This window comes from Ciconia boyciana, chromosome 3, assembly GCF_034638445.1.
Source record: "Ciconia boyciana chromosome 3, ASM3463844v1, whole genome shotgun sequence".
NCBI classification, from domain to species: Eukaryota; Metazoa; Chordata; class Aves; order Ciconiiformes; family Ciconiidae; genus Ciconia; species Ciconia boyciana.
Genome location: NC_132936.1, coordinates 27,760,599 through 27,781,693, shown reverse-complemented (window position 1 = coordinate 27,781,693; position 21,095 = coordinate 27,760,599). Strand labels below are relative to the sequence as shown.

General features: G+C 38.9%; 1 protein-coding gene across 2 annotated transcripts in view; it reads left to right on the top strand.

Moving 5' to 3' along the window:
• HMGCLL1 (3-hydroxy-3-methylglutaryl-CoA lyase like 1) overlaps positions 1-19,475 on the top strand; it is an 85,707-nt gene extending 66,232 nt beyond the window's left edge. For both annotated transcript variants that reach the window (XM_072855186.1, XM_072855187.1), the window contains 2 exons: positions 10,325-10,450; positions 14,739-19,475. In XM_072855186.1, coding sequence (XP_072711287.1) covers positions 10,325-10,450; positions 14,739-14,852 — 240 coding nt within the window. In that variant the 3' untranslated portion in view covers positions 14,853-19,475. The remainder of the gene's footprint in view (positions 1-10,324; positions 10,451-14,738) is intronic.
• Positions 19,476-21,095: the final 1,620 nt, after the last annotated feature.

Here is a 21,095-nt window from a genome sequence, read left to right as displayed (position 1 = left end):
TAAAGATAAAACTTTTATACACTTGATGAAAGTTAAAGTGATTTCCCAGTTCTAAGTAGCAAATTGTATCATTATAACTTATGTGCCTTGTTGGAAAAGTGTGACTTCCTTTAGAAAACTTCAGGTATCTTCTTTTGCAAAATAAGTAGCCTCAGGAATTAACAGAGCTGTTGCTTTTTTTTTTCCCCAAAAAAGATGAGAACCGTAACAACAGTTAAAAAGATAAAAACAGACTTTTGTTCTCTGATACAATCAGGTCCTTTTCTTTCTGACTGCTTATTAATAAATTCTGATATTTCATTGATTGTTATTGAGATCTGCAAGAGGAGTCAAATCTATGACCTCTAACTGCAGGTTAGAACTACTACTACTAATAATGATGCAGTCTTGAAGTCCATGCCCTTGCTCAAGCAAGCTCCCAGTGAATAATTATTTCAGTAAAGTAAGAATTGGTCCAATCCACTTTTATACACTTGAGGAGTATAAAGTACCAGACTTTTCTAAGTTGAACTTTGCTGCTAGAGCTTTAAATCTTGCTGTTGCATAAGGAGACTGAAAGTGCAGCAAAATCTGATTGAAAAGTGGAGGGGCAAAGATGAAGCTAGGGAGGGGCTAGGTTTCTCAGGGACACGCACAGAACCCACCACCATCCTGGTGTTTCTGAAGTAGCTGAAAACTTCAGCAGGATCTTCCTTTTAGATGTTGCCATGTGTTTGTGAAGCACGGGACAGTTTGTGGTTCACTGCCTGGGTGTCCCACATTACCCAATAGTTAGGACATTTATTTAGAAGGAAGGTGAAGAAAAAACCTGAGCCCCAGGTAGGGTAGTGTCACTGCTAGACTGTTGTAGGTATTTGTGTTTGGATGGGGGGGTGTGGGGGGGTGGGGGTTAGCTCCACTGCTGAATCTGCTCCATTTCTAAGTCAGCTAAATATTTCTGGGATGGTTATTGAGAGGGGGAAAAACGTTTGACTCTAGCCTGGCTTGATTCCTTTTAAAAAGGTGAAATGGGAAGGAAGATGTTATAATAGTTACAACAGTAACCTGAGCAACTTTCTGGAAAGCATAGGTACTGACATTGGAGGAAAAGCCTTGGAAGCATGAGATAGGAGTAGTCATCTACTGTAAATTGTAATGTGCATCAGATCATTTAATATGTCGTTACTGCCATCATGTTTGGGATAGCAGCCAAAACTTTCAGCAAATGTTCTGGTATGTGGCAGAGACAAGGGAGACTTGGATTGAAGGGTATTTACCAACTGCTCCCTTGCTTTGTGTATCATCACATGCAGGAGAAACAAGTGTAGGTCTAGTTGTCAAGCTGTGAGTGGGAGCAATACTAAAAGTCACTAGTATCTGAAAAGGTCTTTTCTCTCTAAATGTGGAAGCTCATTATGCAGTTGAGATGGGAAGCACTGGATGAAGCTCAATTAGTTGTGGAAGAAAATGTCCTTGTAGAACTAACAAGCATCAATCTTAGTGTCCAACAACTTAAACTGGGGTCTCACCTTTAATCTGCCTTAGCATTCCTTGGAGAAAGCTACCCAGAGGAAGACAGAGAAGATGCTGACCTTAGCATACATTTTCAGACATTCGAAGAACCCATTAGAATGCCTGATGTCACGCTGAGGTCCCTCCACCCATGTTGGTCCATTGAGCTTCCCCAGCTTCCACACCAATGAACCAGTGGTGGTTTTCAGGCTGTGAAGACCACACATGTTGTATGGGTGATCAGCCCCAGACAAGGAGCAGATACTTCTGTAGGACTCCACAGCACATCTGGAGATGAGCCCTGGGGACGTGTGGGAGGTCCCCATTTTTGCTGAGTGGCAGGTGGGTGTGATTCCACAGATAATATGGAAAATGAAAGTCAAAACAAAGTGGTTTTTGTGGGTGGGTGATGTTCCTGGCTCTAGGGGAGTCAGGTGCTGCTGTGTGAGGGCTCTGGCTGAATTGAAGTCAGATGGGATTTTAAATGCTGTGACCATTTCATTCCTTTAGATACCCTAATGCTGACATACCATAATACTACTGTGGAATGAAAGTAGTTCTGCTCTGCTTTCCCAGTTTTCTTATAAATGCCATCATTGCTACAGATTCATTTTACAAAAATAGATGTTTTCTGACACCCACCTATTTTGTTTGCTCACATTGGTACAAGCTAGTGTCCTCTGCCACTTGGTGCATCATGCTGAAAGTGTTTTGTTTATACAAAGTAAGGGAAATTAGACCTCCAGGAACAGTTTTGACCACCCAGCTTAAGCTGTGGAGGGTTGGGAGTTGGCAGAAGCTAACCAGGACTGAACAACAAGATCAAACAAATTTGTAGTTTCTTTCTAAGGTATAGATACCAATAAAAGGGGTACCTAAGATAGATGAACTAGGTTATATGTTCTCTGAATGTTGGAAAAAGTAGCCTTTTCAGATACTGTGATGCTTGGGTCAGCTTTGCCATTTTCATTGGTGGATTCACATGTTCCACATTTGCCACGTGCACTTCAAATACTAGATCAGTGCCTTTTCCTGATTCTCCATAGTAGCACTCAGTCCTTTTTCAAGGTCGTAACTCACAGTGAAGTGCACTCTCTGCAGCCTGCATCGCAAACATTGATTTTTACCTGTGGTCCCATTCTTCATTCAACCCATTCTCAGCTGATGTCCCATAATTCAGCCATTATGACAATTCATCCATTTGATTTTAGTGGGTATGTCTCTACTCAGTTTATCCTCTGTGAGCCATCCCTTGCAAAGTGAGTGGATTTTGTTTCTTCATTGGACCTTCACTGTCAGCAGTTCCAAACATGCTTTCTCCAGTCCCAGCAAAACTTTCCTCTCCCAGAGCAACCCTCAGTAACTTTACCATCAAGCCCTCAGTTTATTTTCAGGTTTATTTTTATTCATTTACACTGGCACGTAGCATGTGAGAAAAACCTGGTTGTCACCTGGCTGCATGTAGGGCACAGACAACCTGGCACAGTGGTTGTACCTCTGGACTAGACGCTTCTCTCCCTGCCTACCCCAAAGCTGCCCTTTGCCTTTCCTCTCTGCCCCCCCCTTCCCTCCAGATCCCAAGATTATTATCTTCTCTGCTCTACCTGTTTAACTGGTCTTCTGACTGTGTCCAGACGTAAATCTATGAAATGAATATCCCACGTTTTTAGACCAGATTATTTCACAAGACATAGCAAGCAGACAAACTGTTAAACCACCAGAGGTTTACTTGAGAGCAGCAACTTCTGCTGAAGAGCATCTGGGGCAGTAAGTACTTACTTCAGATCAGCAGCAGCTGAACTGGGAAATCTGGCAATGCCCTGGGTTGCCTGGGGAGGGAAGGAAGGGAGACTGGAAAGTCACTCAGTGCTCTGACGATCATCTCCTCTTCGTGGGTTTCGACAAGACCTTGAGCTGTGTCTCCTGCTCCCCCTGCAGGTTTTGTGATGCTTAGCAAGGGAGCAGCTCGAATTGTGTACAACCCCGAATTCGCAAACCCTAGTGTCTTGTAAATAAAAGAGTCCACGTATTCAAAAAAGGAGCAAAATAAGCCTGCATAGGCAATACTAATAGCAATTTGTCAACATCTGCTTCCCAATATTAATATTGTTGTGGCGTAGGATTTTTATTAGGACTTTCTAAGCTTTTCAAAATCTCAAAACCAGTCTCATGTTTAAGGGCATTGTTTGCCCCTAAAAATCCACGAACATTCTCTGAAGAACTGGGGCCGCAACACAGCTCTCAGCTGCTCGAGCCCACCGGTGAGAGGTTTTTTGTGCGGGTGATGAGGTTTTTTTGTGCGAGTTCTTTGTTGATGTTGAGGGAAAGAGCATGGTCAGCTGCTGCTCTCTTGACCCTTGGGCATTTTAGCTACCAGACTGACAATGAGGTGGAACTTTCCTACGCTCATAACTAAGTCCAGACCGTGTGATCTCTTAAAATCAATATTCCTCCTGTGCCAATTTTGAGAGTGCAAGACTACAAGAATATCTCCAAGAAGCTCATGTTGGAATTATTGAATATAAGCGTAACAAAGCGTTTTTCTTCCCCAAAACTTGTTCTCGGAAGTGGCCAACCCCATTTTTCACTAAAACTTTCCAAAACAATGCAGCCTGAGACAGAGGCGAGGCATGGAAAATATAAGCTCCAGCAGTTAAAAGCTGACAAAGTAATAAACAACTGAAAGTAGGGCCTTATGATGGAAAGTGTTAGGGAACTTTAACTCTAGATGTCATTGCCAGCTTTGCTTATAATAAATGTGTCAGTAGCAATATGAAAAGATGTGTGCAATAAGTTAAAGGAATGCTGTATTAACCTATTTTATGCAGCACGTCTGCCCACAAATTGCTTGCATCTCAATATGTTTCGGGAGAAAAGGATTTTTTATTTTTTTTTCTGAATGTATTAATTTTCTAACTAAATGAACTGGGAAATTATAGATTTTAATGTAACAGTGACACCCTGTGGTCAGTAGTGATGGTGTTAACTCTGAAAAGTAGTGTTTTCTTTTGTGATGCATTAATCTTTAGCAAGAGCAGAGAGAAAAAGAAGCAGGAAGAAAATGCAGTTAACTTTCAAGGTTTTCCACAGAGAGATGTTGTCCCATTTTATTGCCTTATATGTAGAAATTTATGCTTCTAATTGCTCAAATACTAAAATAATATTTATTTACATACATTCATTTTATTGAAATAAAGGGGGATGGCAAGCCTCGGTTTTAGACAACTTGATAATGTAACTCATGGAAGGATCTCTGTGGGCACAGCCACCTTACAAAGCATTGCTGGCATAGTTATTTATATTTCTACGGTTATCTCTACAGGAGACGGTGTTTTTCCTGATGGCATACCAAGTAGTGGTGGGTAGCAGACTGATGTCAGAGAGACACGGTAATATGACAGCACCACACCACGCCAACAGTGCCAGCTAGGCACTGCAGGGCTGCAGGATTAAATAGTATTAGTCTTGTGCTACCTTTTGTGTGGACAACCTTTGACCTAACATGTGCAGGTCCTCCTTTTACTTCTTCCTCCCTTCCTTCTTCCTTCCTTCTCCCTTCCTTGAACAAATGCTGAACTAATACAGTGATTCTTTGTCATATCTACGTGCACCTATCTTTAAGGCACTGTGGTACTGAACTTCACAATGCAGTGGCCCCTAAACTTTGTGGGACAACAAATCTTTTCCTGTTTAATGCACACCTGGCATCCTTGATATGATGGTTTCAAAATCTCATAGTTTAAAAAAAACCCTAATTTCTAAGACCTTGTTTAGAGCTTCTGATTTTTACCTCATGCTTCCCTGGAGTTACTGATGCTGATCTTGACATTTTTAAGAGAGGGACAAAGTTAAACTTCTGTCAGACGAAGCCAGGTTTAAAGATCAGTAAGGAAGGAGACTGACTGTCCCAACAAGAAGTTATGTGGAGACAGGAAAGCAAACTGAGAAACATGAAGTATTTATTATTCACTGGCAATAATGGTTTCCTGTTAAAACTGGCTATTTGACAAAGGTGATTAATTTAATTCCTTGCTCTCTCATTGGGGAATTAGGAAGATAGCATGGGACAGGAGCAAAAAGTCTTCTGCCTTCTCTAGAGAGAAGCTAAAACTAGCCAAAGCTAAAGTTTGGAAGGTGTTCAGGAACCACTGTCAGGAATTTAGTGATTATCAAAACTCTACAAGTGTCAAAAAAGATTGGAGCACTTCAGGTTTCCTGGAAGCGGAGCCGTTGTTCACCCACACACACATCCATATGTAAGCAGCTCAGTGCTCGTCTAGGACATATCCTATGAAATAGCTGCAGTGCAACTTCTCTTGAATCTCAGCACAATTTAGTGCCTGTCAGGAAGTGATGAGACTATGGGCTTTTTAAAGATCTCATATTGACAGTGAATGTTTTGCAAGCTCAGATTGCTGAAAGGCTTGAAACTCATTATCTCTTGTAAAAGCCTGACAAATATTGGACATGTGATGAAGGAAGAGGCCTTGTTTTACACATTATGTCAATTTTTAGCTTTTCTTTTAGAGCCCCTTATGCTTTTAATGACTGCGAAAGCAAAATGGCTTCATAGCTGCTCAAACTTGCAGAGAAGTTATTTATTAGGTGCTATTTCAGACTCTCTGCTTGGACAGGCTGGACTGTAATATTAACCTCCAAATTAGTTAGTAGTGCTGCTGAAGGATGTTTTCCAACATCTGTTTTTAGCACTGTTAGAATGGAGCTTGAAGTATGGATTATTTAAGGACTTTTTGAATGGGGCCACACTGGAGATGAACTGGAGTGATTCCGCACATGAATCAGAAAACACATTATATTTGCCCGTACCATGTGCAAGAGCAGACAGATGCAGCTGAGTCTGCTGCTGAAATAGCAGCATGTTGCAGCAGACATCTTATCAGAAGCATTGTGAAGAGAACTTTAAAGGACAATATCTCAAAGGCAGAGACACCCACTCATTGCATATTAAGAGCACTGTTTTGAAGACATGTCAGATTTGGAGGTCATTCAGAGCTGCTGTATTATATACACCATGTCAAGACCTTGTCTACAACTGGCAGAATGTTAAAACGGCAAATTCATCCTGATGCAGATAAAATTATAGGGACATAAATATGTTATACACTACTTCTAGGAAGTAATGGCTTAAGCATCCCATACTAGGATGAAAGCTGCCACACCGAGGATGTTGCCAATGTAAAGCTGTGACTAGACTTTCTCCTTTTTCTGTTTAGCCAGAACAGTTGATAGTTTAAAAGACAGAGCAATTATCACCGTCTGTCATCTGGAGGTTACTGCTCCCACCGCTTACCCAGCAGAAGACATCATTTTTTATGCTCTTGCATGTATGTTAGGCTAAAATGGCTGAGCTCACTCCAGTTTCCAGTGAGGATAGCTTGAATTAACTCAGAGGAGGCTGCCTGAGAGTACTAGGATGTGCTTAGACAAAAGAATGTACATTTCATGTTACCTTTATGTTGCTGCAGTATCCCATACCCCTCCATGTATCCACAAACACTTTCAACAAACAATAATAAGCAACATGTACCCCAGTGTTAATGAGACTTGCACTGCAAATGCAGAATTATGGTGGCATCACAAGTGTTTGTACAAGCATATCAAGAAATTAATATACATATATATCCAATGCCTTTAGAAGACACACCCTTTTAATGCTGGCAGTATATTGTTTCTTGTTTTTTCTCTCAGTGAGAGCCCTGTGAAGGACTGGAACAGGCTACTGATAGTAATATAGGTGACACCTCACAGGAGGAGGTTGTCCCCAGCTTTGAACTGGTAAACTTTTCTGTCTGTTTTCAGATGCCACTTTAATTGTCGCCAATACAATTTAGTTGATATTTTCCCCATTTTTGCACAAGGACAAGCGTTTCATGAGATAATTCACTGGGGTTAGAAACTGACTGCTTATATGCTACTAAAGCTGTTTCTGAGCCTGTTGATCTTCCTTGGGAGTTTAACAGCTGTGATGTACCTCAACACGTTATTTGTCTGTAGCTTTTATCCGCATGTAAATGTTACTGAAAATAAATACATCAAGAAGAATGCTCTAGAAGTTAGGACAAAACCTGACAGCTGGGGAAAACTCCATGAAGGACACTTTCTTCTACCTTTTCATCCCTGAAACAGTCATTTCTGATGGAAATCTTAAAGTCAGACTAAACAGCAGGCACCATAGTGGGATGCATGCTTGTATCATACCAGCACTTCTACATGTTAGTCTCCCTTTTCTCTTCCCCAGACCTTCACCGTACCCTAAGTCTTTCCATTAAGAGGCCTTAAGTGTGTTTCTGCAGGGACACTTGCAAGCCCTACAGCTGCCACTGTGGAGCTTGAAGCAATAACTTCCAGAGTAAATGTATGAATCTTAGCAGCTAGTGCAAAAAGAGACAGAATTTCCAGTTGAAAGCTATCGTAAATGCATATCCTCTGTGTATTGGACACAGATGTGTAGTATAACACATTTTCTGACTGGTGGGTTACACAAACAAAGTGTATGACAAGTGACTGAAATGTGAAACATGTACTTTGGTGATTCACTCCATAATTCACAGATTAGTGTACTTTAAAGTACAATATCCCTTCTTAGAGAGTCTCATTGTGTGAGCAATATTAAACAGTACTGTCTTGCCTGTCACAGTTATGCACCTCGGCTCCTTTGAGGTCTTTATTACAGGCTTTGAGCAGCTACCTAGCTGCTCAAGGTAATGTTCCCAGCCTGAGAATAGAGCCTGGGACAAAGCTTTATTGGATTACTCTTTATTATTGCCCTCCAGAAATGTTGGAACTTCAAAGAGCCTGTAAGGTCAATGATAAAACTATGGAAAGCACTGTTAAAACTAGAAGCAAATACAACAAAACATCAGGGAAGTTTATTTCAGAACTAAAAAAAATCACTGATGGGTGTATTCGGAAAGGGGATTTAGCAGCTCCAGCATACAGGACATCATCTTTTGCCTACCTTGCCAGCTAGTTGTATGCATGGCTGTGAAGGAGCAGCTCAGGCTCCCAGGTTAGCCTGCGGGGACAGGTAGGTCCCTCAGAAGGAGAACAACAGAAATCAGCTTGCTGTGTAGTCAGGCCTCTAAGCTGATTTTACTGACTTGCAAACGTGAGTAACAGGTATGGTTTAACCTCTGAATCTCTCCGGACCCAAAGTCAAAGTTGGAGTACTGAAAACTTATCTCTGCACAGGAACTCCTGTCCTGAATTTGAGCTGTGATTGCACCCGGATTCAGTCTGTCTGACTTCTTCTGAACTTTTGGTCTATTTCTGCCTGAATTAGCCTCAGGGGGAGGAGAACTGTCTAGTGTGCTTAAGGTAGAGAGAAGCTAGTGTCTTTGAAGATCTGATGACCTCTCTGCCTAATATCATTGCCTGCCTCTGATATCTTTAGAGCCTGAATGCCTCCAAAGGCATCTAATCTTCTTCAAGGGGAAGTCTGAAGAGCTTTCTTTAACAAGGGAGGCCCAGTGTCCTGGATCACATACCTAACATGTTAAAACAGAAAAAATGCTTGCCAATTTCAGCTTTATTTTAAAATCTAATCATAGAAAGAAGAGGACGCAAGAGCTCACTAAACAAGTCAGTGAAAATCACAGGCTCGGTTCCTTTCCCTCCTTGACCAACCTCCCAGGAAAGGCTTTATCCCATAGGAAATTTAATATTATCTCTTGGGCAGAGTTGGTAACTGGTTTACTATTCTTCATCATGAATATGCTGAGAGAGGATCAGGAGAGAGAAGGAGCTTGGATGCAGTAGGAAGGAAATAAAAATCAGAGAATTATGAATGTATGACAGCTGGCTGTTTTTTCAAGTCTTAATTTAAATGAGAAAGCTTAACACTGTGCATCAAGTACTCCCTTAAAAAATATTCAAAGATTAGAACCTGTATCTGTGGAGAACTTCCATGATATCCAAGTTATTCAGTTATTCCAAGCATCTTAAAAACTAGGCTTTTGAATGCTACTTCAGGACTGTGCTAGGGTCAGAAATTTGCTATTTTGGGGGTTGTGTTTTCTTCTAGATTGGTGAATATGATAAACAATGGGTCAGACTCACCAGGATAAAGTTCTTTAAACTTTTATTTCCAGTTGATTTAAAATCATGAACTCTTTAACAGATCTGCCAAAATGTAATTCTTCCTTACGTTGTGGTGTTCAGTTTGGGTGACAGCACCTTGTAGTCCTTCCTCTAAAACAAGAACAAAAAAACTATTTACATGGTGGTTTCATGATCTCTAATAAAGAGGAAAGAAAAAGAAAATGAGAAGACAAAAAATGCTAGCAGGGAAGTTCTTTGTGGAAGAATAGCCATTTATATAAAACACATTTTAGAGGGTAGATGTCCCAAAATCTTTTGGATGACACGTAAATCAGATGCTAATATTAAGACTTCCAACTTGCAAAGACTTATACATATGCTTAAAATTACACATTTGAAGAAACACATTGATTGTATTTGGTTGCATGTAAGCCTTTGCAGGAATAGATGCAGGCAACTTAAAAAGAACATGTAGAGAGATAAAGAGAGAGAAGACATAAAAGTCTGTTTGGCTGTAAAGCAGCAATCATCTTATCTGCCAAAATCACATGTAATGGACCATTAGTTCTCTGTTCCACATCCTGTGTTTGAAGAGTCTTACCTTACACAGATGTCAGGACTAATGCCATTCTAAGGAATTTCCTCCGAGAAATGCATCCATTTGTGGAGAAATGTGTATTTTACCCATGGTAACTAATATGTATAACCTGCTATGAATAATTATAAATAATACTCTGTGCTGATGTTGCATTTTTGTGGTGTTATCTTCCAGATGGGAGTTGCTGTAGTGGATTCATCGGTTGCAGGACTGGGTGGTTGTCCCTATGCAAAAGGTGCTACTGGAAATGTAGCCACAGAGGATGTGATATACATGCTTAATGGTCTGGGGATCAATACAGTAAGATATTTTTACTTTCTACTTAGGACTTTAAGGAAAACAAAAATATTTTTCTAGAAAACATACGATACATACCTGACAATTACTTGTGCTGTACAATGAAATATTGGGAGCCAATGGCAGTTTTTGCAAACTCATTGCTTTAACATGGCTTGACACATAACATTAATGATGTTGTCTTCACTAGCAATTCAGAGTAGAACTGGTTTGCATATTTGACAGAATAGCAACTGCTTTGACTCATTGCTCTACCTCAGTAACCACAAAAAAATCACTACTGTAGACATTCCCCCAGAAGGCTGATCAGCTCTACAGTGGAAAGACTGAGCAGACCTCAGCTTTTTTCACAGAGCTTTGGATTTGGTTCATAGTGCTTATTAGTTGTCAAATTTTCTGTTTGGAGAAAAAAAGTAGTGGTGTTTGGAGCCCAAGCACAGGACATGGCTATTTCTCAGGTATCCACTTAATACATTTCAAAATTGTACAAAATCTGTTACCAGCTAGCCGGCTTCACAGCCATTTTTATTTCCAGCCCTGTTCTTGGAGGAGCGGGCAAAGCAGCTTATCTGCACTGAGCTGCGCTTTAATGAACCTTACCAGTGAGCACCCGCACTTGAAGAGCACACATTTAGTATCCCTGGCTTGGTTGACATGTTATTTATTCTGTATTCCTGTAAACCAAGTAATGCTGTCTTCTTCAAAGAATGTGCTCTTTGGTCTTCCTGTTGGTCATCATTGTTCTGGAAACGTGGCATAATGAGTTTGTTCTAACTCAAGAAATACAATGAATTTACCTTTAACTTAGACATAGACTTTGAGAGTCAAGCTCAAAGGAGAACATACAAAGAGCTGCCAAAACTGCAATGTGTATATTTAAATATACACTGTTGTATTTAAACTACTGCAGAAACAAATTGAAAAGCCTGATGTCTGAAATACTACGATCTGAGTTACTGGGAAGCTTATTACTTGTCTGTTGGTTGCAGTTCAGTGTGGCATGCATGCCGATGGAATTCCTTGATTGACATAAAAGGATCATGGAACTTGTTTCTGAATTGTACATCCCCTGAGCACTGTTACATCATATTCAGTACCTTACAGAGTTCACTGTAATGTTTATCTGTTTTCATGTGCTTCTTAGGGAGTTCTGGGTAGATATCAGATACCTGTTTATAAAAGGTTTAATTACAAGTGTCCATTGTACAAGTGGACTGTTTTGAACTGTTCATACGTGCTTTGGGGTAGCTTTTTTCACAAAGAAGGTGTTTATTCTTTTGAAACAACACAGTTCTTTGGAATAAGGAGGAGAAATTATGCATTTCACTTTACATTGCTGTGCACCTTAGACTTAGGCTTCCAGTATAGTTTTTCCTTGGGCAAAATACCCATTGACTTTTTCCAACTGACTCGTAGCAAAAGGAATCAATTAAAAATAGCCTGATAAAATGAAATATACCTTGTTCTTGATAAGATTTATTAATCTGTTAATGATCTGGTGTCCAAGCAGGAATCTAGTTTGTCCTAAAGGTTGACACCAAATCCCATGGAGATAAGAATCACACCATCAAACATTTCATTCTCTCTTTTAAAAAAAAGTTTAGATTATGCAATTACAAAACACAAGGCTTTGCTCCTTGACCCTTTTCTGGCCCATTAAGAAAAAAGTGGTTTACTGGATGAGAGACACAGAGCCTTAAAATTACCTTCATATATGAGCTTTGGTCTTTGCAGTGCTGCTTAGTTTTGGTACCATGGCCAATTCTGTAAAATCATTATTGCAAAAATCTATTAATATATCCCTTTTTGTATAATGGCACAAAATGAAATTATAATTACTAATGCTGTCCATTTGCAAAGAGCGCTTTCTCATGTTCCTCTCAGCTATGCACTAAAGCTTTCATTTTGTTGACTGAAGTCACTTAAAGTGTCAACCAAAGGATGGACAGTATTTAAGTGTACATTATTGAGTTCAGATTGACTAGATACATCAAAATAATAACTGATGCTTGGTCTATACTGTTCTTCAGAACATGTAACCAAGAAGTGACACGTGAAATTAATCTTTAGCAGGCTAAATGTGAAATAATTTTCTAGCAGAGCCCATCTACAAAGAGATTTATTGGTTGTACCATGGTAATGGATAGATAATTATGCCATAGATCATTACTGCTTATGAAACTTTGTAGGGAGACATGTACTTTCTATAAAAACAGTTTCTATATGATTCCTGTGTAATTACAGTAATAGTACTTGTGCTTATGATGCCTTCAAAGTGCTTGGCAAACAATAAGCCTTTCTGAGAAGCAACTAATTACTGTTAGCCTCACACTACTGACACCAAAACTGAAGTTCAGAGAGATAATAGACTTGGTATTTATGAATGCTGAATGAGAATTGGTTAATTGAAGCCAATGAGAGTTAAAGGACTTTGCCTTCTGGCAGAAGCTTTTCTGATTTAAGGCACTTATCCGAGTTCATAGATACTATTGGAGGTACTTGTCTTTGTGTTTCATGGTTTCATTCCTTGGTGTCAAGGAATAACTCTGGATATACGGAGTGGTTACCAAGTACACTTAAGTACATTTCTGAGTTCCTATCTGAAGGCATAATATTTTGACTCAACAACCTTACAAACACCTGTCACTACTCTTTTCCCATCCCCATCTGTGAGTCATGCTTGTGAATGCTGGGTTTTGTGCCCTCATGGTAATCCTCTTTGGTTCACAACACTTATATAAGAAAGACAATGTAAAAGGCTGAGATGCTTGTATTCCATGTAATGAATGTGAACTGTGAACATATGTTTCTTATCAACACATATCATATTATGCAGTGTTACAGTGCTGAAAATGTGAATTTTCTATAGTTTGGGGGTTTTATTTTGCCATCTTCCATAATCTAACTACCAAGTATGCCTATGGTGGTATGTTTCTCATTTATTCCTAGTAAAAAAACACAGATGCTCTACGAATTTTTTAGATTTCGTTATGTGCAATAGCACTCTACAAACTAAGCCTAAGTATGACCAATGACCAATAAGGATAAACAGAATGAGCTGAAATCACCCTTGTTATAACTGTATTAACATGAGACAGTTTTAAAAGGATGGCTTTGAACAATACGTTTTAGATGGTGCTATATACTAGAGCTCATTGGAAACTTCAAAGCAAAGTTTTTTTCAAATTAAAAATATTTTTGATTACATTTCCATGAAGTGATTTCTATTCTCGTTAACATTTTTAGCCAATTCCAAGAGTGAAAAACGCAAAATTTACTGTAGAACATGGAAATAAGTGCTAGATCCAATTAAAGGATTAAGCATCTAAATCAGGTCTTGGTCTGAACTTTAGTGCATAAATCCATAAGTGTTATGAAAGTGTATTTCTGGTGCAATACATCTTGTACTCTTTAATATTGAGAGACACACTTCTCCCCGTTTTATATGACTGCTCAGTGTATTGGTAGTTCTAAGTCCCCTTTCGCATCCCTTCTACAGGAACTTTACTGGCTTCTAAATTCCAATCTTTGGAGCAAGTACTTACATCACTTATATGATAGAACTCTAAAATTTTTACTATACATGAGTAATTCAGGAGACTAATAATGCAGTATTTTTTCCTCTTTGATCAGTGATCTGATTCCATTTCAGCAATCAAGCAGCACTGATATGTACCTTATGTTAGTTAAAAAACAGTTGATTGCTCAAGGAACATTTTTTTAGCATGGGCAGATCAAGCAGCTGCAATTTTTTGCTCAGTTGTGTTAGCAATGCAAATTGTAATTTTACACTGAAAGGAACTTCTTCAAGAAGGAGATTTTATTTATTCAAGAGAATGCAGGGTCCTGTTTCTCACTGAGCTCAATTCCCAATACAAGTGTGTCCATTTTCCTGAGCTGCAAATGGGATACTTATAAGCATGAAGTTTCTTAGCGTTGGGTGATAAGTAAGTACAGCACATATGTAGACACTATATTTTTCTTCCAGCTTCTTCAGGTTATGCCAGTTCTTTATCCCAGATTCTTTTGAGTTTGAAGTATATTGCTAGAGTATTCAGTCCACTGCTGTTAGGATAAGAAATCACCCTCAAAGTGGTAGAACCTTCCAAGCAACTTGGAGTCTGTGATTATTGTGTACATCACTGTAACTCTACTGATCTCCATTACTGACCTATGACATGAATCAGGTCCTTTGTTTGTAAAACTTAGACCCTGGAGCAAAAAACCTTGGAGTTTGAGCATTTTCAACATGTGCATTTGTTATTCTTAACATTTTCCACCTCTTTTTTAGGGAGTAAATCTTTATGCAGTGATGGAAGCTGGAAACTTCATCTGTACAGCTTTGAACAAGAAAACAAACTCAAAGGTTGCACAAGCTTCCTTCAGTACTGGAACTATCAAGTAAATGGATTTTTTTTCCAGCTTAATTACATTTGTCATCTACCTTGTCCAAGAACATTTGTATCAAGAAAACAAATATAAGAAAACCATTTCAGCAAAGAACCAAAATAGAACCCATATATCACTTTTTATTATGGGAAGAGTTACTGTACTGTACTGTCTTGTCAAGAATTGTCTGATTTGTCAGTAAGAAATAAATGACTGTAGTACAGAACCCTTTGCTTGGTGCTTCTACAGATGAGAAAAATGTGTAAACACCAGGACATTTTACCACGTTTTAAATTGAATTTTAGTTCTTTTCAGGCAAACTGAATAGAAGCAGCGAATACATAGTTAATTTTTAATCAAGATGACTTTTAGAACAGTACAAATATTTGCAGTAGTTTATGAGATCCCACACTGTGTGTGGCCATTCTATTATGTGTTTTATTTATCTGAATCTTTACTTTTCATTTGTCAAGTCAGTTGTGTTATGAACATGGAGCCAAATCTGAATTCACCATAAGAATTTTTTAGCAATAGCACTTTTTTATTTTTGTTTTGTTTAACATCTGTTAAGTATATGGATGACTTTATCTTGTTCCAAGACTTTGTGATGAATGGCAGTCTGCCAGATCCTCCAAATCTAATGCAAATTTCCTTATTTGTTACATATGTTAAATTTGTTGTAGTTGCTTTTTTTCATCAACTGTATTAAAAACTAATTATATGAAGCAATTAAAAATTGGCAAGGTTTTCAACCATCATTCAGGGTAGCAGTAGTGTAGAAGGGGCTAAATTTTTGTCCAAAGTCTCATAGAACAATTTGATTTTTTATTCTATAGTCTATAATTGACATTCACACTTATAAGTCATGAATTTTTGAGGATAATAATATTCTGCTGGACTAGCTTACATGAAGGGAACCACTTACAATTTTTCTTTGTGCTCTACTGATAGTGATACTGTACTTTTCAATGTCTAAGTTCAGCAAGATGCCAGTGAACTGCATTGTCATTTTAAAATCAATAACAGAAAAATTCAAAGAATAGCCTTATCCTATGTATAAACTGTTCAAATGCACTATGAAAATATTGTCATTATTTCAGTCTGAAACATCAGTACTGTTATTGGTTGTTTGTGTAGGATCCTTATGTAATTCTCTGTGTACTTAACCTTCATTTTTTCTGAAAATAGCCTGTTACCATGAAAATCCAAAACCCTGGACTATGATCTTTTCCCATATTCTCTGTTTTCCTCCAAAATGTGAAAGGTTGGAAAAAGGTAAGATGAAAGAAAGTGAAAGACAACATGTAAAGAAAGAAAGGGCTGAATCATTTTTGTCTGGAACTCAACTCTGCCAAGTTACAGCTAAGTCTCAGCTTGCCTTTGCAATTCCAGAGTGAACCATTTCTGAGATCTTTTAGCCAGTACTGTAGTTTAGAATTGGCACAGCTTAAGAAAGTCAAACTTTGCATGCCAGGTAACTCAAAGCTAGAAACTTGATATAAAACCTCTATCCTATTTATGCTGTAATGATAGTCAAAACCAATATAAACTACATTGTTTCACTCTTCTCATGGTAAGAATCAAAGAATAAGCAAAGAAATGTGTTTAGGTAAGGCAGGAAATACCTTGCCTATCAATGCAAAATAATAAATTGCACCCCTTCCTGCAGTATCTAGTGAGAAGACTTTAAAGTACTCTTAAAGACACCCTGTTTTGCTTGGCCTGCTCTGGATGGATAGTTGGATCACCACAGAAAATAATCTGTCCTCATTTTCCCATGTTTTAGCTGGGGCTTTGTTATTTAGCAGCCACTACGGCTCATATATCAAAACACGAACTTTAATGAAACCAAGTCTTGAACCAGTCACAGATTTAAAAATTCTGTAATAGATTAGATCCAATGAAGAAGTGAGGAATCTGCAGCAGTACTTAGGTTGTACTGAGTCTAATAATTAGTAGTTAAGCCTAAATGAGGTGCTGGAATTGACATCCTTAAAGACTCCCTAATTCACATGCCATTTACTCCTGCCAAATACCTATGTAGAACATAGACTATAGAATAAAAGAGCTAGCTCTGCTCAGTTCTTTGAGAGTTCTAGACATCTATGTTCCTAACTACCGTGAAGGATTGCTAACTTTGGCACTAGGAGACTTTTACACTCTGAAAGAGTTTTCAGATATGCCTCTGTGCATAGTGCATCCTAGGCTTTGCAGCATCTGGGCTGTCCAGTTTGCAATTCTGAGGCTCCTAACAGTCCCTAGGCACTGCAACAGGGTACCTATTAAATCACAGGGATGAACAACCTAAAATGCCTTGGTTCTTTATTTGGTCTGTTTTAGAAACTACTTGGGAGCTTGTGGAGAGCCTTAAATGCAAGTCTGTTATTCTATAATGATGTGAGCATTGGAAAAGATGAGCAGTCACATCTGGAGCCCGTGCTTTACCCGCACGTTCAGCTTCAACCACATAGTGAGTTATAGTAAGCCAGGGTGGAGGTCACAGACAAATGGATTGTTTGTCAGGATTGTTACAAGGGAGGAAGAAACATAGAGCCAGATTAAAAAAACCCCAACATTTATGTGCCAAAAGTGCCACCTGGGATGAATTTAGGCCTATGGGTCCAGGTGAGCAATCCCCACAAAATCCTTCTTTACTTGTAGTGTGACTGAGAATCCTGAGACATCTCATGTTCTCACTACTAACATTTGTTAGGCACGTAAAGTGCTGCTGCTCTGCTTTCCTGGGCTGGCATTGTTTTGATTCTGTGGAGCATTTTAACGCCTAATCTTTGGCTTCACAAAATAGGCATATATTTCCCTTAAAATCAAGGGCTAGTCCCGTAGCTATACCATGAGCGTGCATCACTCACATAGGCAGCTTTGAGTTCAGCACATAATAAAGCAGTTGAGACTACATCCCTTCAAAAACATGGCAAGAACTGTAAGTCATGGGATGGTGCTACTGCTCTCCAGTGCTTCTGACTTCCTAAATCTTTATGCTTATATTCAGAGTGACCTGTCGCTAATGGTGCCTGCTCTTTTAGACCCTATCGGTGTCCCCCACTGAGTACATTGCTGTCACTTCACCCTGAAGTAACCCTCTGTCTGCAGAAGGCTTGCATCCAGGTGTTTGGCTTTCATGAGCAGGTGTTCTTATTTCTATGTCATTATAAAAATTACATATAAATATGTATATATATATATATATATATTTGGTGAAACGTATCCAGCAAAAGCAACAGAGTGCTGAATATCATGATCACACTGCTGGAATGTGGGGACATGCTGTTTCGCTGTCTGTTTTGCTGATGGTCCTCTAAATGCTGAAAAGGGCATAGTGTAAACTCTGAGAGCATGCAGGAGGGAAGAAGTAGTTATTGACTGCCCTCTCCCAGTCTTATCAGAGACAAATTAGACGTACCAAGATATTTACTTCTGTGCTTTCTTCTGTAGCTCACTGTATCAAAGTCACTGCAGAGATCTCACAGAACAACAAGGAAATCATCTTACTTGTGCCAGGGCCATGGAGTATGTAAACTGGAGTTCCCAGGGCAGTCTTTGGTCTGTGTCATGGTCTGAACTTGTAAAGTTTCAACAGCTGACCAATGTCATGTTGCTGGAATTTTCTTTAATACTTTCATAGTAGTTTTTATTTTTCCCATGTTGTTGGCAATAGAAAGTCAAATACCAGCTTCTTTGGCTGCTCAAGATAATACGTTGTTCTAAAGGCACGGCTGGTGTGCTTTTTTGGAGAAGTTGATCAGTTCCATTAGTTATGGGCATAATTGTTCTTCAGTGCCTTTCATAAGACAGCAATGACATGGATCCCGTACATGGATAGTGCTAATGTCTTCCAGCGGCAGCTTGCTTTGTAGTTTAAACTTTTATGGGTTAGGGCAACTTGGCTCTGGACCAGAACTTTAATGTTTCATTTTCATGTATAATCAGAGTTTATGGAAATAAGAAGTGAATATTCTGGTCTTGTGAATAAGTCCAGAGAGGCTTTGGCTAATTTTCCTTTCTTAATAGCATCATTTCAGTTCATAAAACTTTTATTATTGTAATAAGGAGTCAAAAATGAAGACTGCAAGTCTGTGAGGTAAAATTCCTATGTTTGGGATCAGCACTGTTGCAATGAAATAATACTTTTCCAAAGAGTTAGTGTGAATGTATAAGATCTGCCTATTTTTTCACAGAGTTATTTTTAAGGGGTAGAAATATTGTTTAGTTACTGTGATACCTGAAAATGAGGATTCTCTGCCATTGAATTTTTGTATGATTTCTCAGACTGCCTTAAGTTCTCTTTATGATTGTGAAATGTCTAAAGAACTGACTACACAGAAGAATCAGTCTGGAGAACTGAATGAAAAACACTTGCTTTCCAGTTCTTGACTTGCTGATCAATGCTTTTCTTTTGTTATGTTATATTTTTGAAGATTATTTTTCTCTACAGTCCTGCTGTAATGCAGTGTTGATCTTCATTGCTGCAATAACACAGCAGGCAAAAGGACTACAGCCAAAGTCAACTTAGTCCTTTGAAACTAATGTCAAAGAGATGATATGTTTGTTAAGGAATTGTCATGTACCCTCTTGGTTAAATGCATTTGTGATTTTGCAATATGTGGTGTTAAAGCTGAAATAAAATCCATCTCAGTGTTTATTGAAACTGATATGCTCATGTATTACGCCAGATTCAGCACCTCTGACTAACCAGCTCACACATTCGGCATTAGTAAATACAAGCTGTCACTCTGACATGTACGCCTCTGTTGACTTTGTTACCTTGTAATCCATTTGGAGTGCATTTTCTTAGGATTACCTTTTTATCAGTTTTCCTGTGTGCTTTTATAGCTGACAAATCTCTTCTAAGTTACTAGGGAAACATTTCTTCCGTCCATTAACTAAACATTAAAAGCTACAGCCAGGAACAGAGGTAGGAGTTGAAAAATTCAATGAGGCATTATCTAACTTCAGATGTTCCACTACAGAGTAGAAATCTGTGCCCTCTAAGTGATGTCTAAGACCCCCTACACACTTCATGGGAGACTGAATGACTTCAGCATGTGGTCTGAAACATCAGCATGTCGATCAGGAAACTTTCTTGGAAAAGTCAACAGTAAAATTCCTTACCCCATGCTACCATTGAAGTGCCTGAACATGAAGTGCAGACAGTTACCTTCACCAGCTTCAATCCAAGTATTTTCCCTGGTGGAAAGACACCCACAGTAATTTTTTTGAAAGAGCTGAATGGTGTTCACTCTTTTAAGGCACCATCTTGGGGATGATGTTGGTGCTGCTTCCATCCATGTTCTGTGTTACTAGCTTGATCTGGCATCTAGCTCAGAGTACCGGGATGCAAATCCCACAAGAGCCTGAAAAGGCTGAGTCCACGCCTGTCTCTCCAAGCAGCCCATTCTCTCACCTCACAAACAGGTGAGATGACTGAGCAAAATCTTCCTTTTGAAGAATTCAAGACTCACTGTGGCAAGCCAGGAGAAGTGGAGACTTGGACTTTACAGCTTTGTAGCTTCAATACTGCGTAAGTAACAGCTAGTCCTGCGTATTTGTCTCAAAAACTCTTTATACATTTAATTTGAAACAATCTTTGGATGAACTGCACAAACAATCTTGAAAGAAAAAGCTGGAACCCAGAATGCCCCCTTTCAGATGAGAGTGTTGTAAGGCTAAAATTTATGCTTTCTCCCTCTAGCCCAATCAGTCTTCATTTCTTCACTCTGCGATGTCCTAGCTCCAATGGAAGGGGGATGAACATCACGTCCTTACCCAAAATGACCTATGTCCTGGGAATCCCAAGTCATCAGTGAGACTTAATTTTCCTCAGCTGGGAATTAGTGCAGATGTCTCACTTCAGAGGAAAACATTTTAATGATGAGACTGTTACAAAGATACTACTTCTTCTTCCATCACGAAACTGTTCATGAAGCAGTTAGAGTCTCATCATGATCACCTGAATACAGATAATCCCAGCAGAAATTCCTTTATTTAATAATTAATGCCTAGATACAATTTGACAAAATCCAGTGTCACTAGGAAATATAAATCAAAAGAATACATTTTACATGTATAATGGAGGAAATGTACTTTTCCATTAAGCATTCAAGTCAGCCCTGATGAAGACAGCCTGTAAAATTACAGAAGCAACACAATAGCCACTAAATATCTTGCTGTCTTTCAGAGTAACTCACATACTTACCTTCCACTTCAAATACATTTTACCTACTTGTGTGTGTGTGTGTCT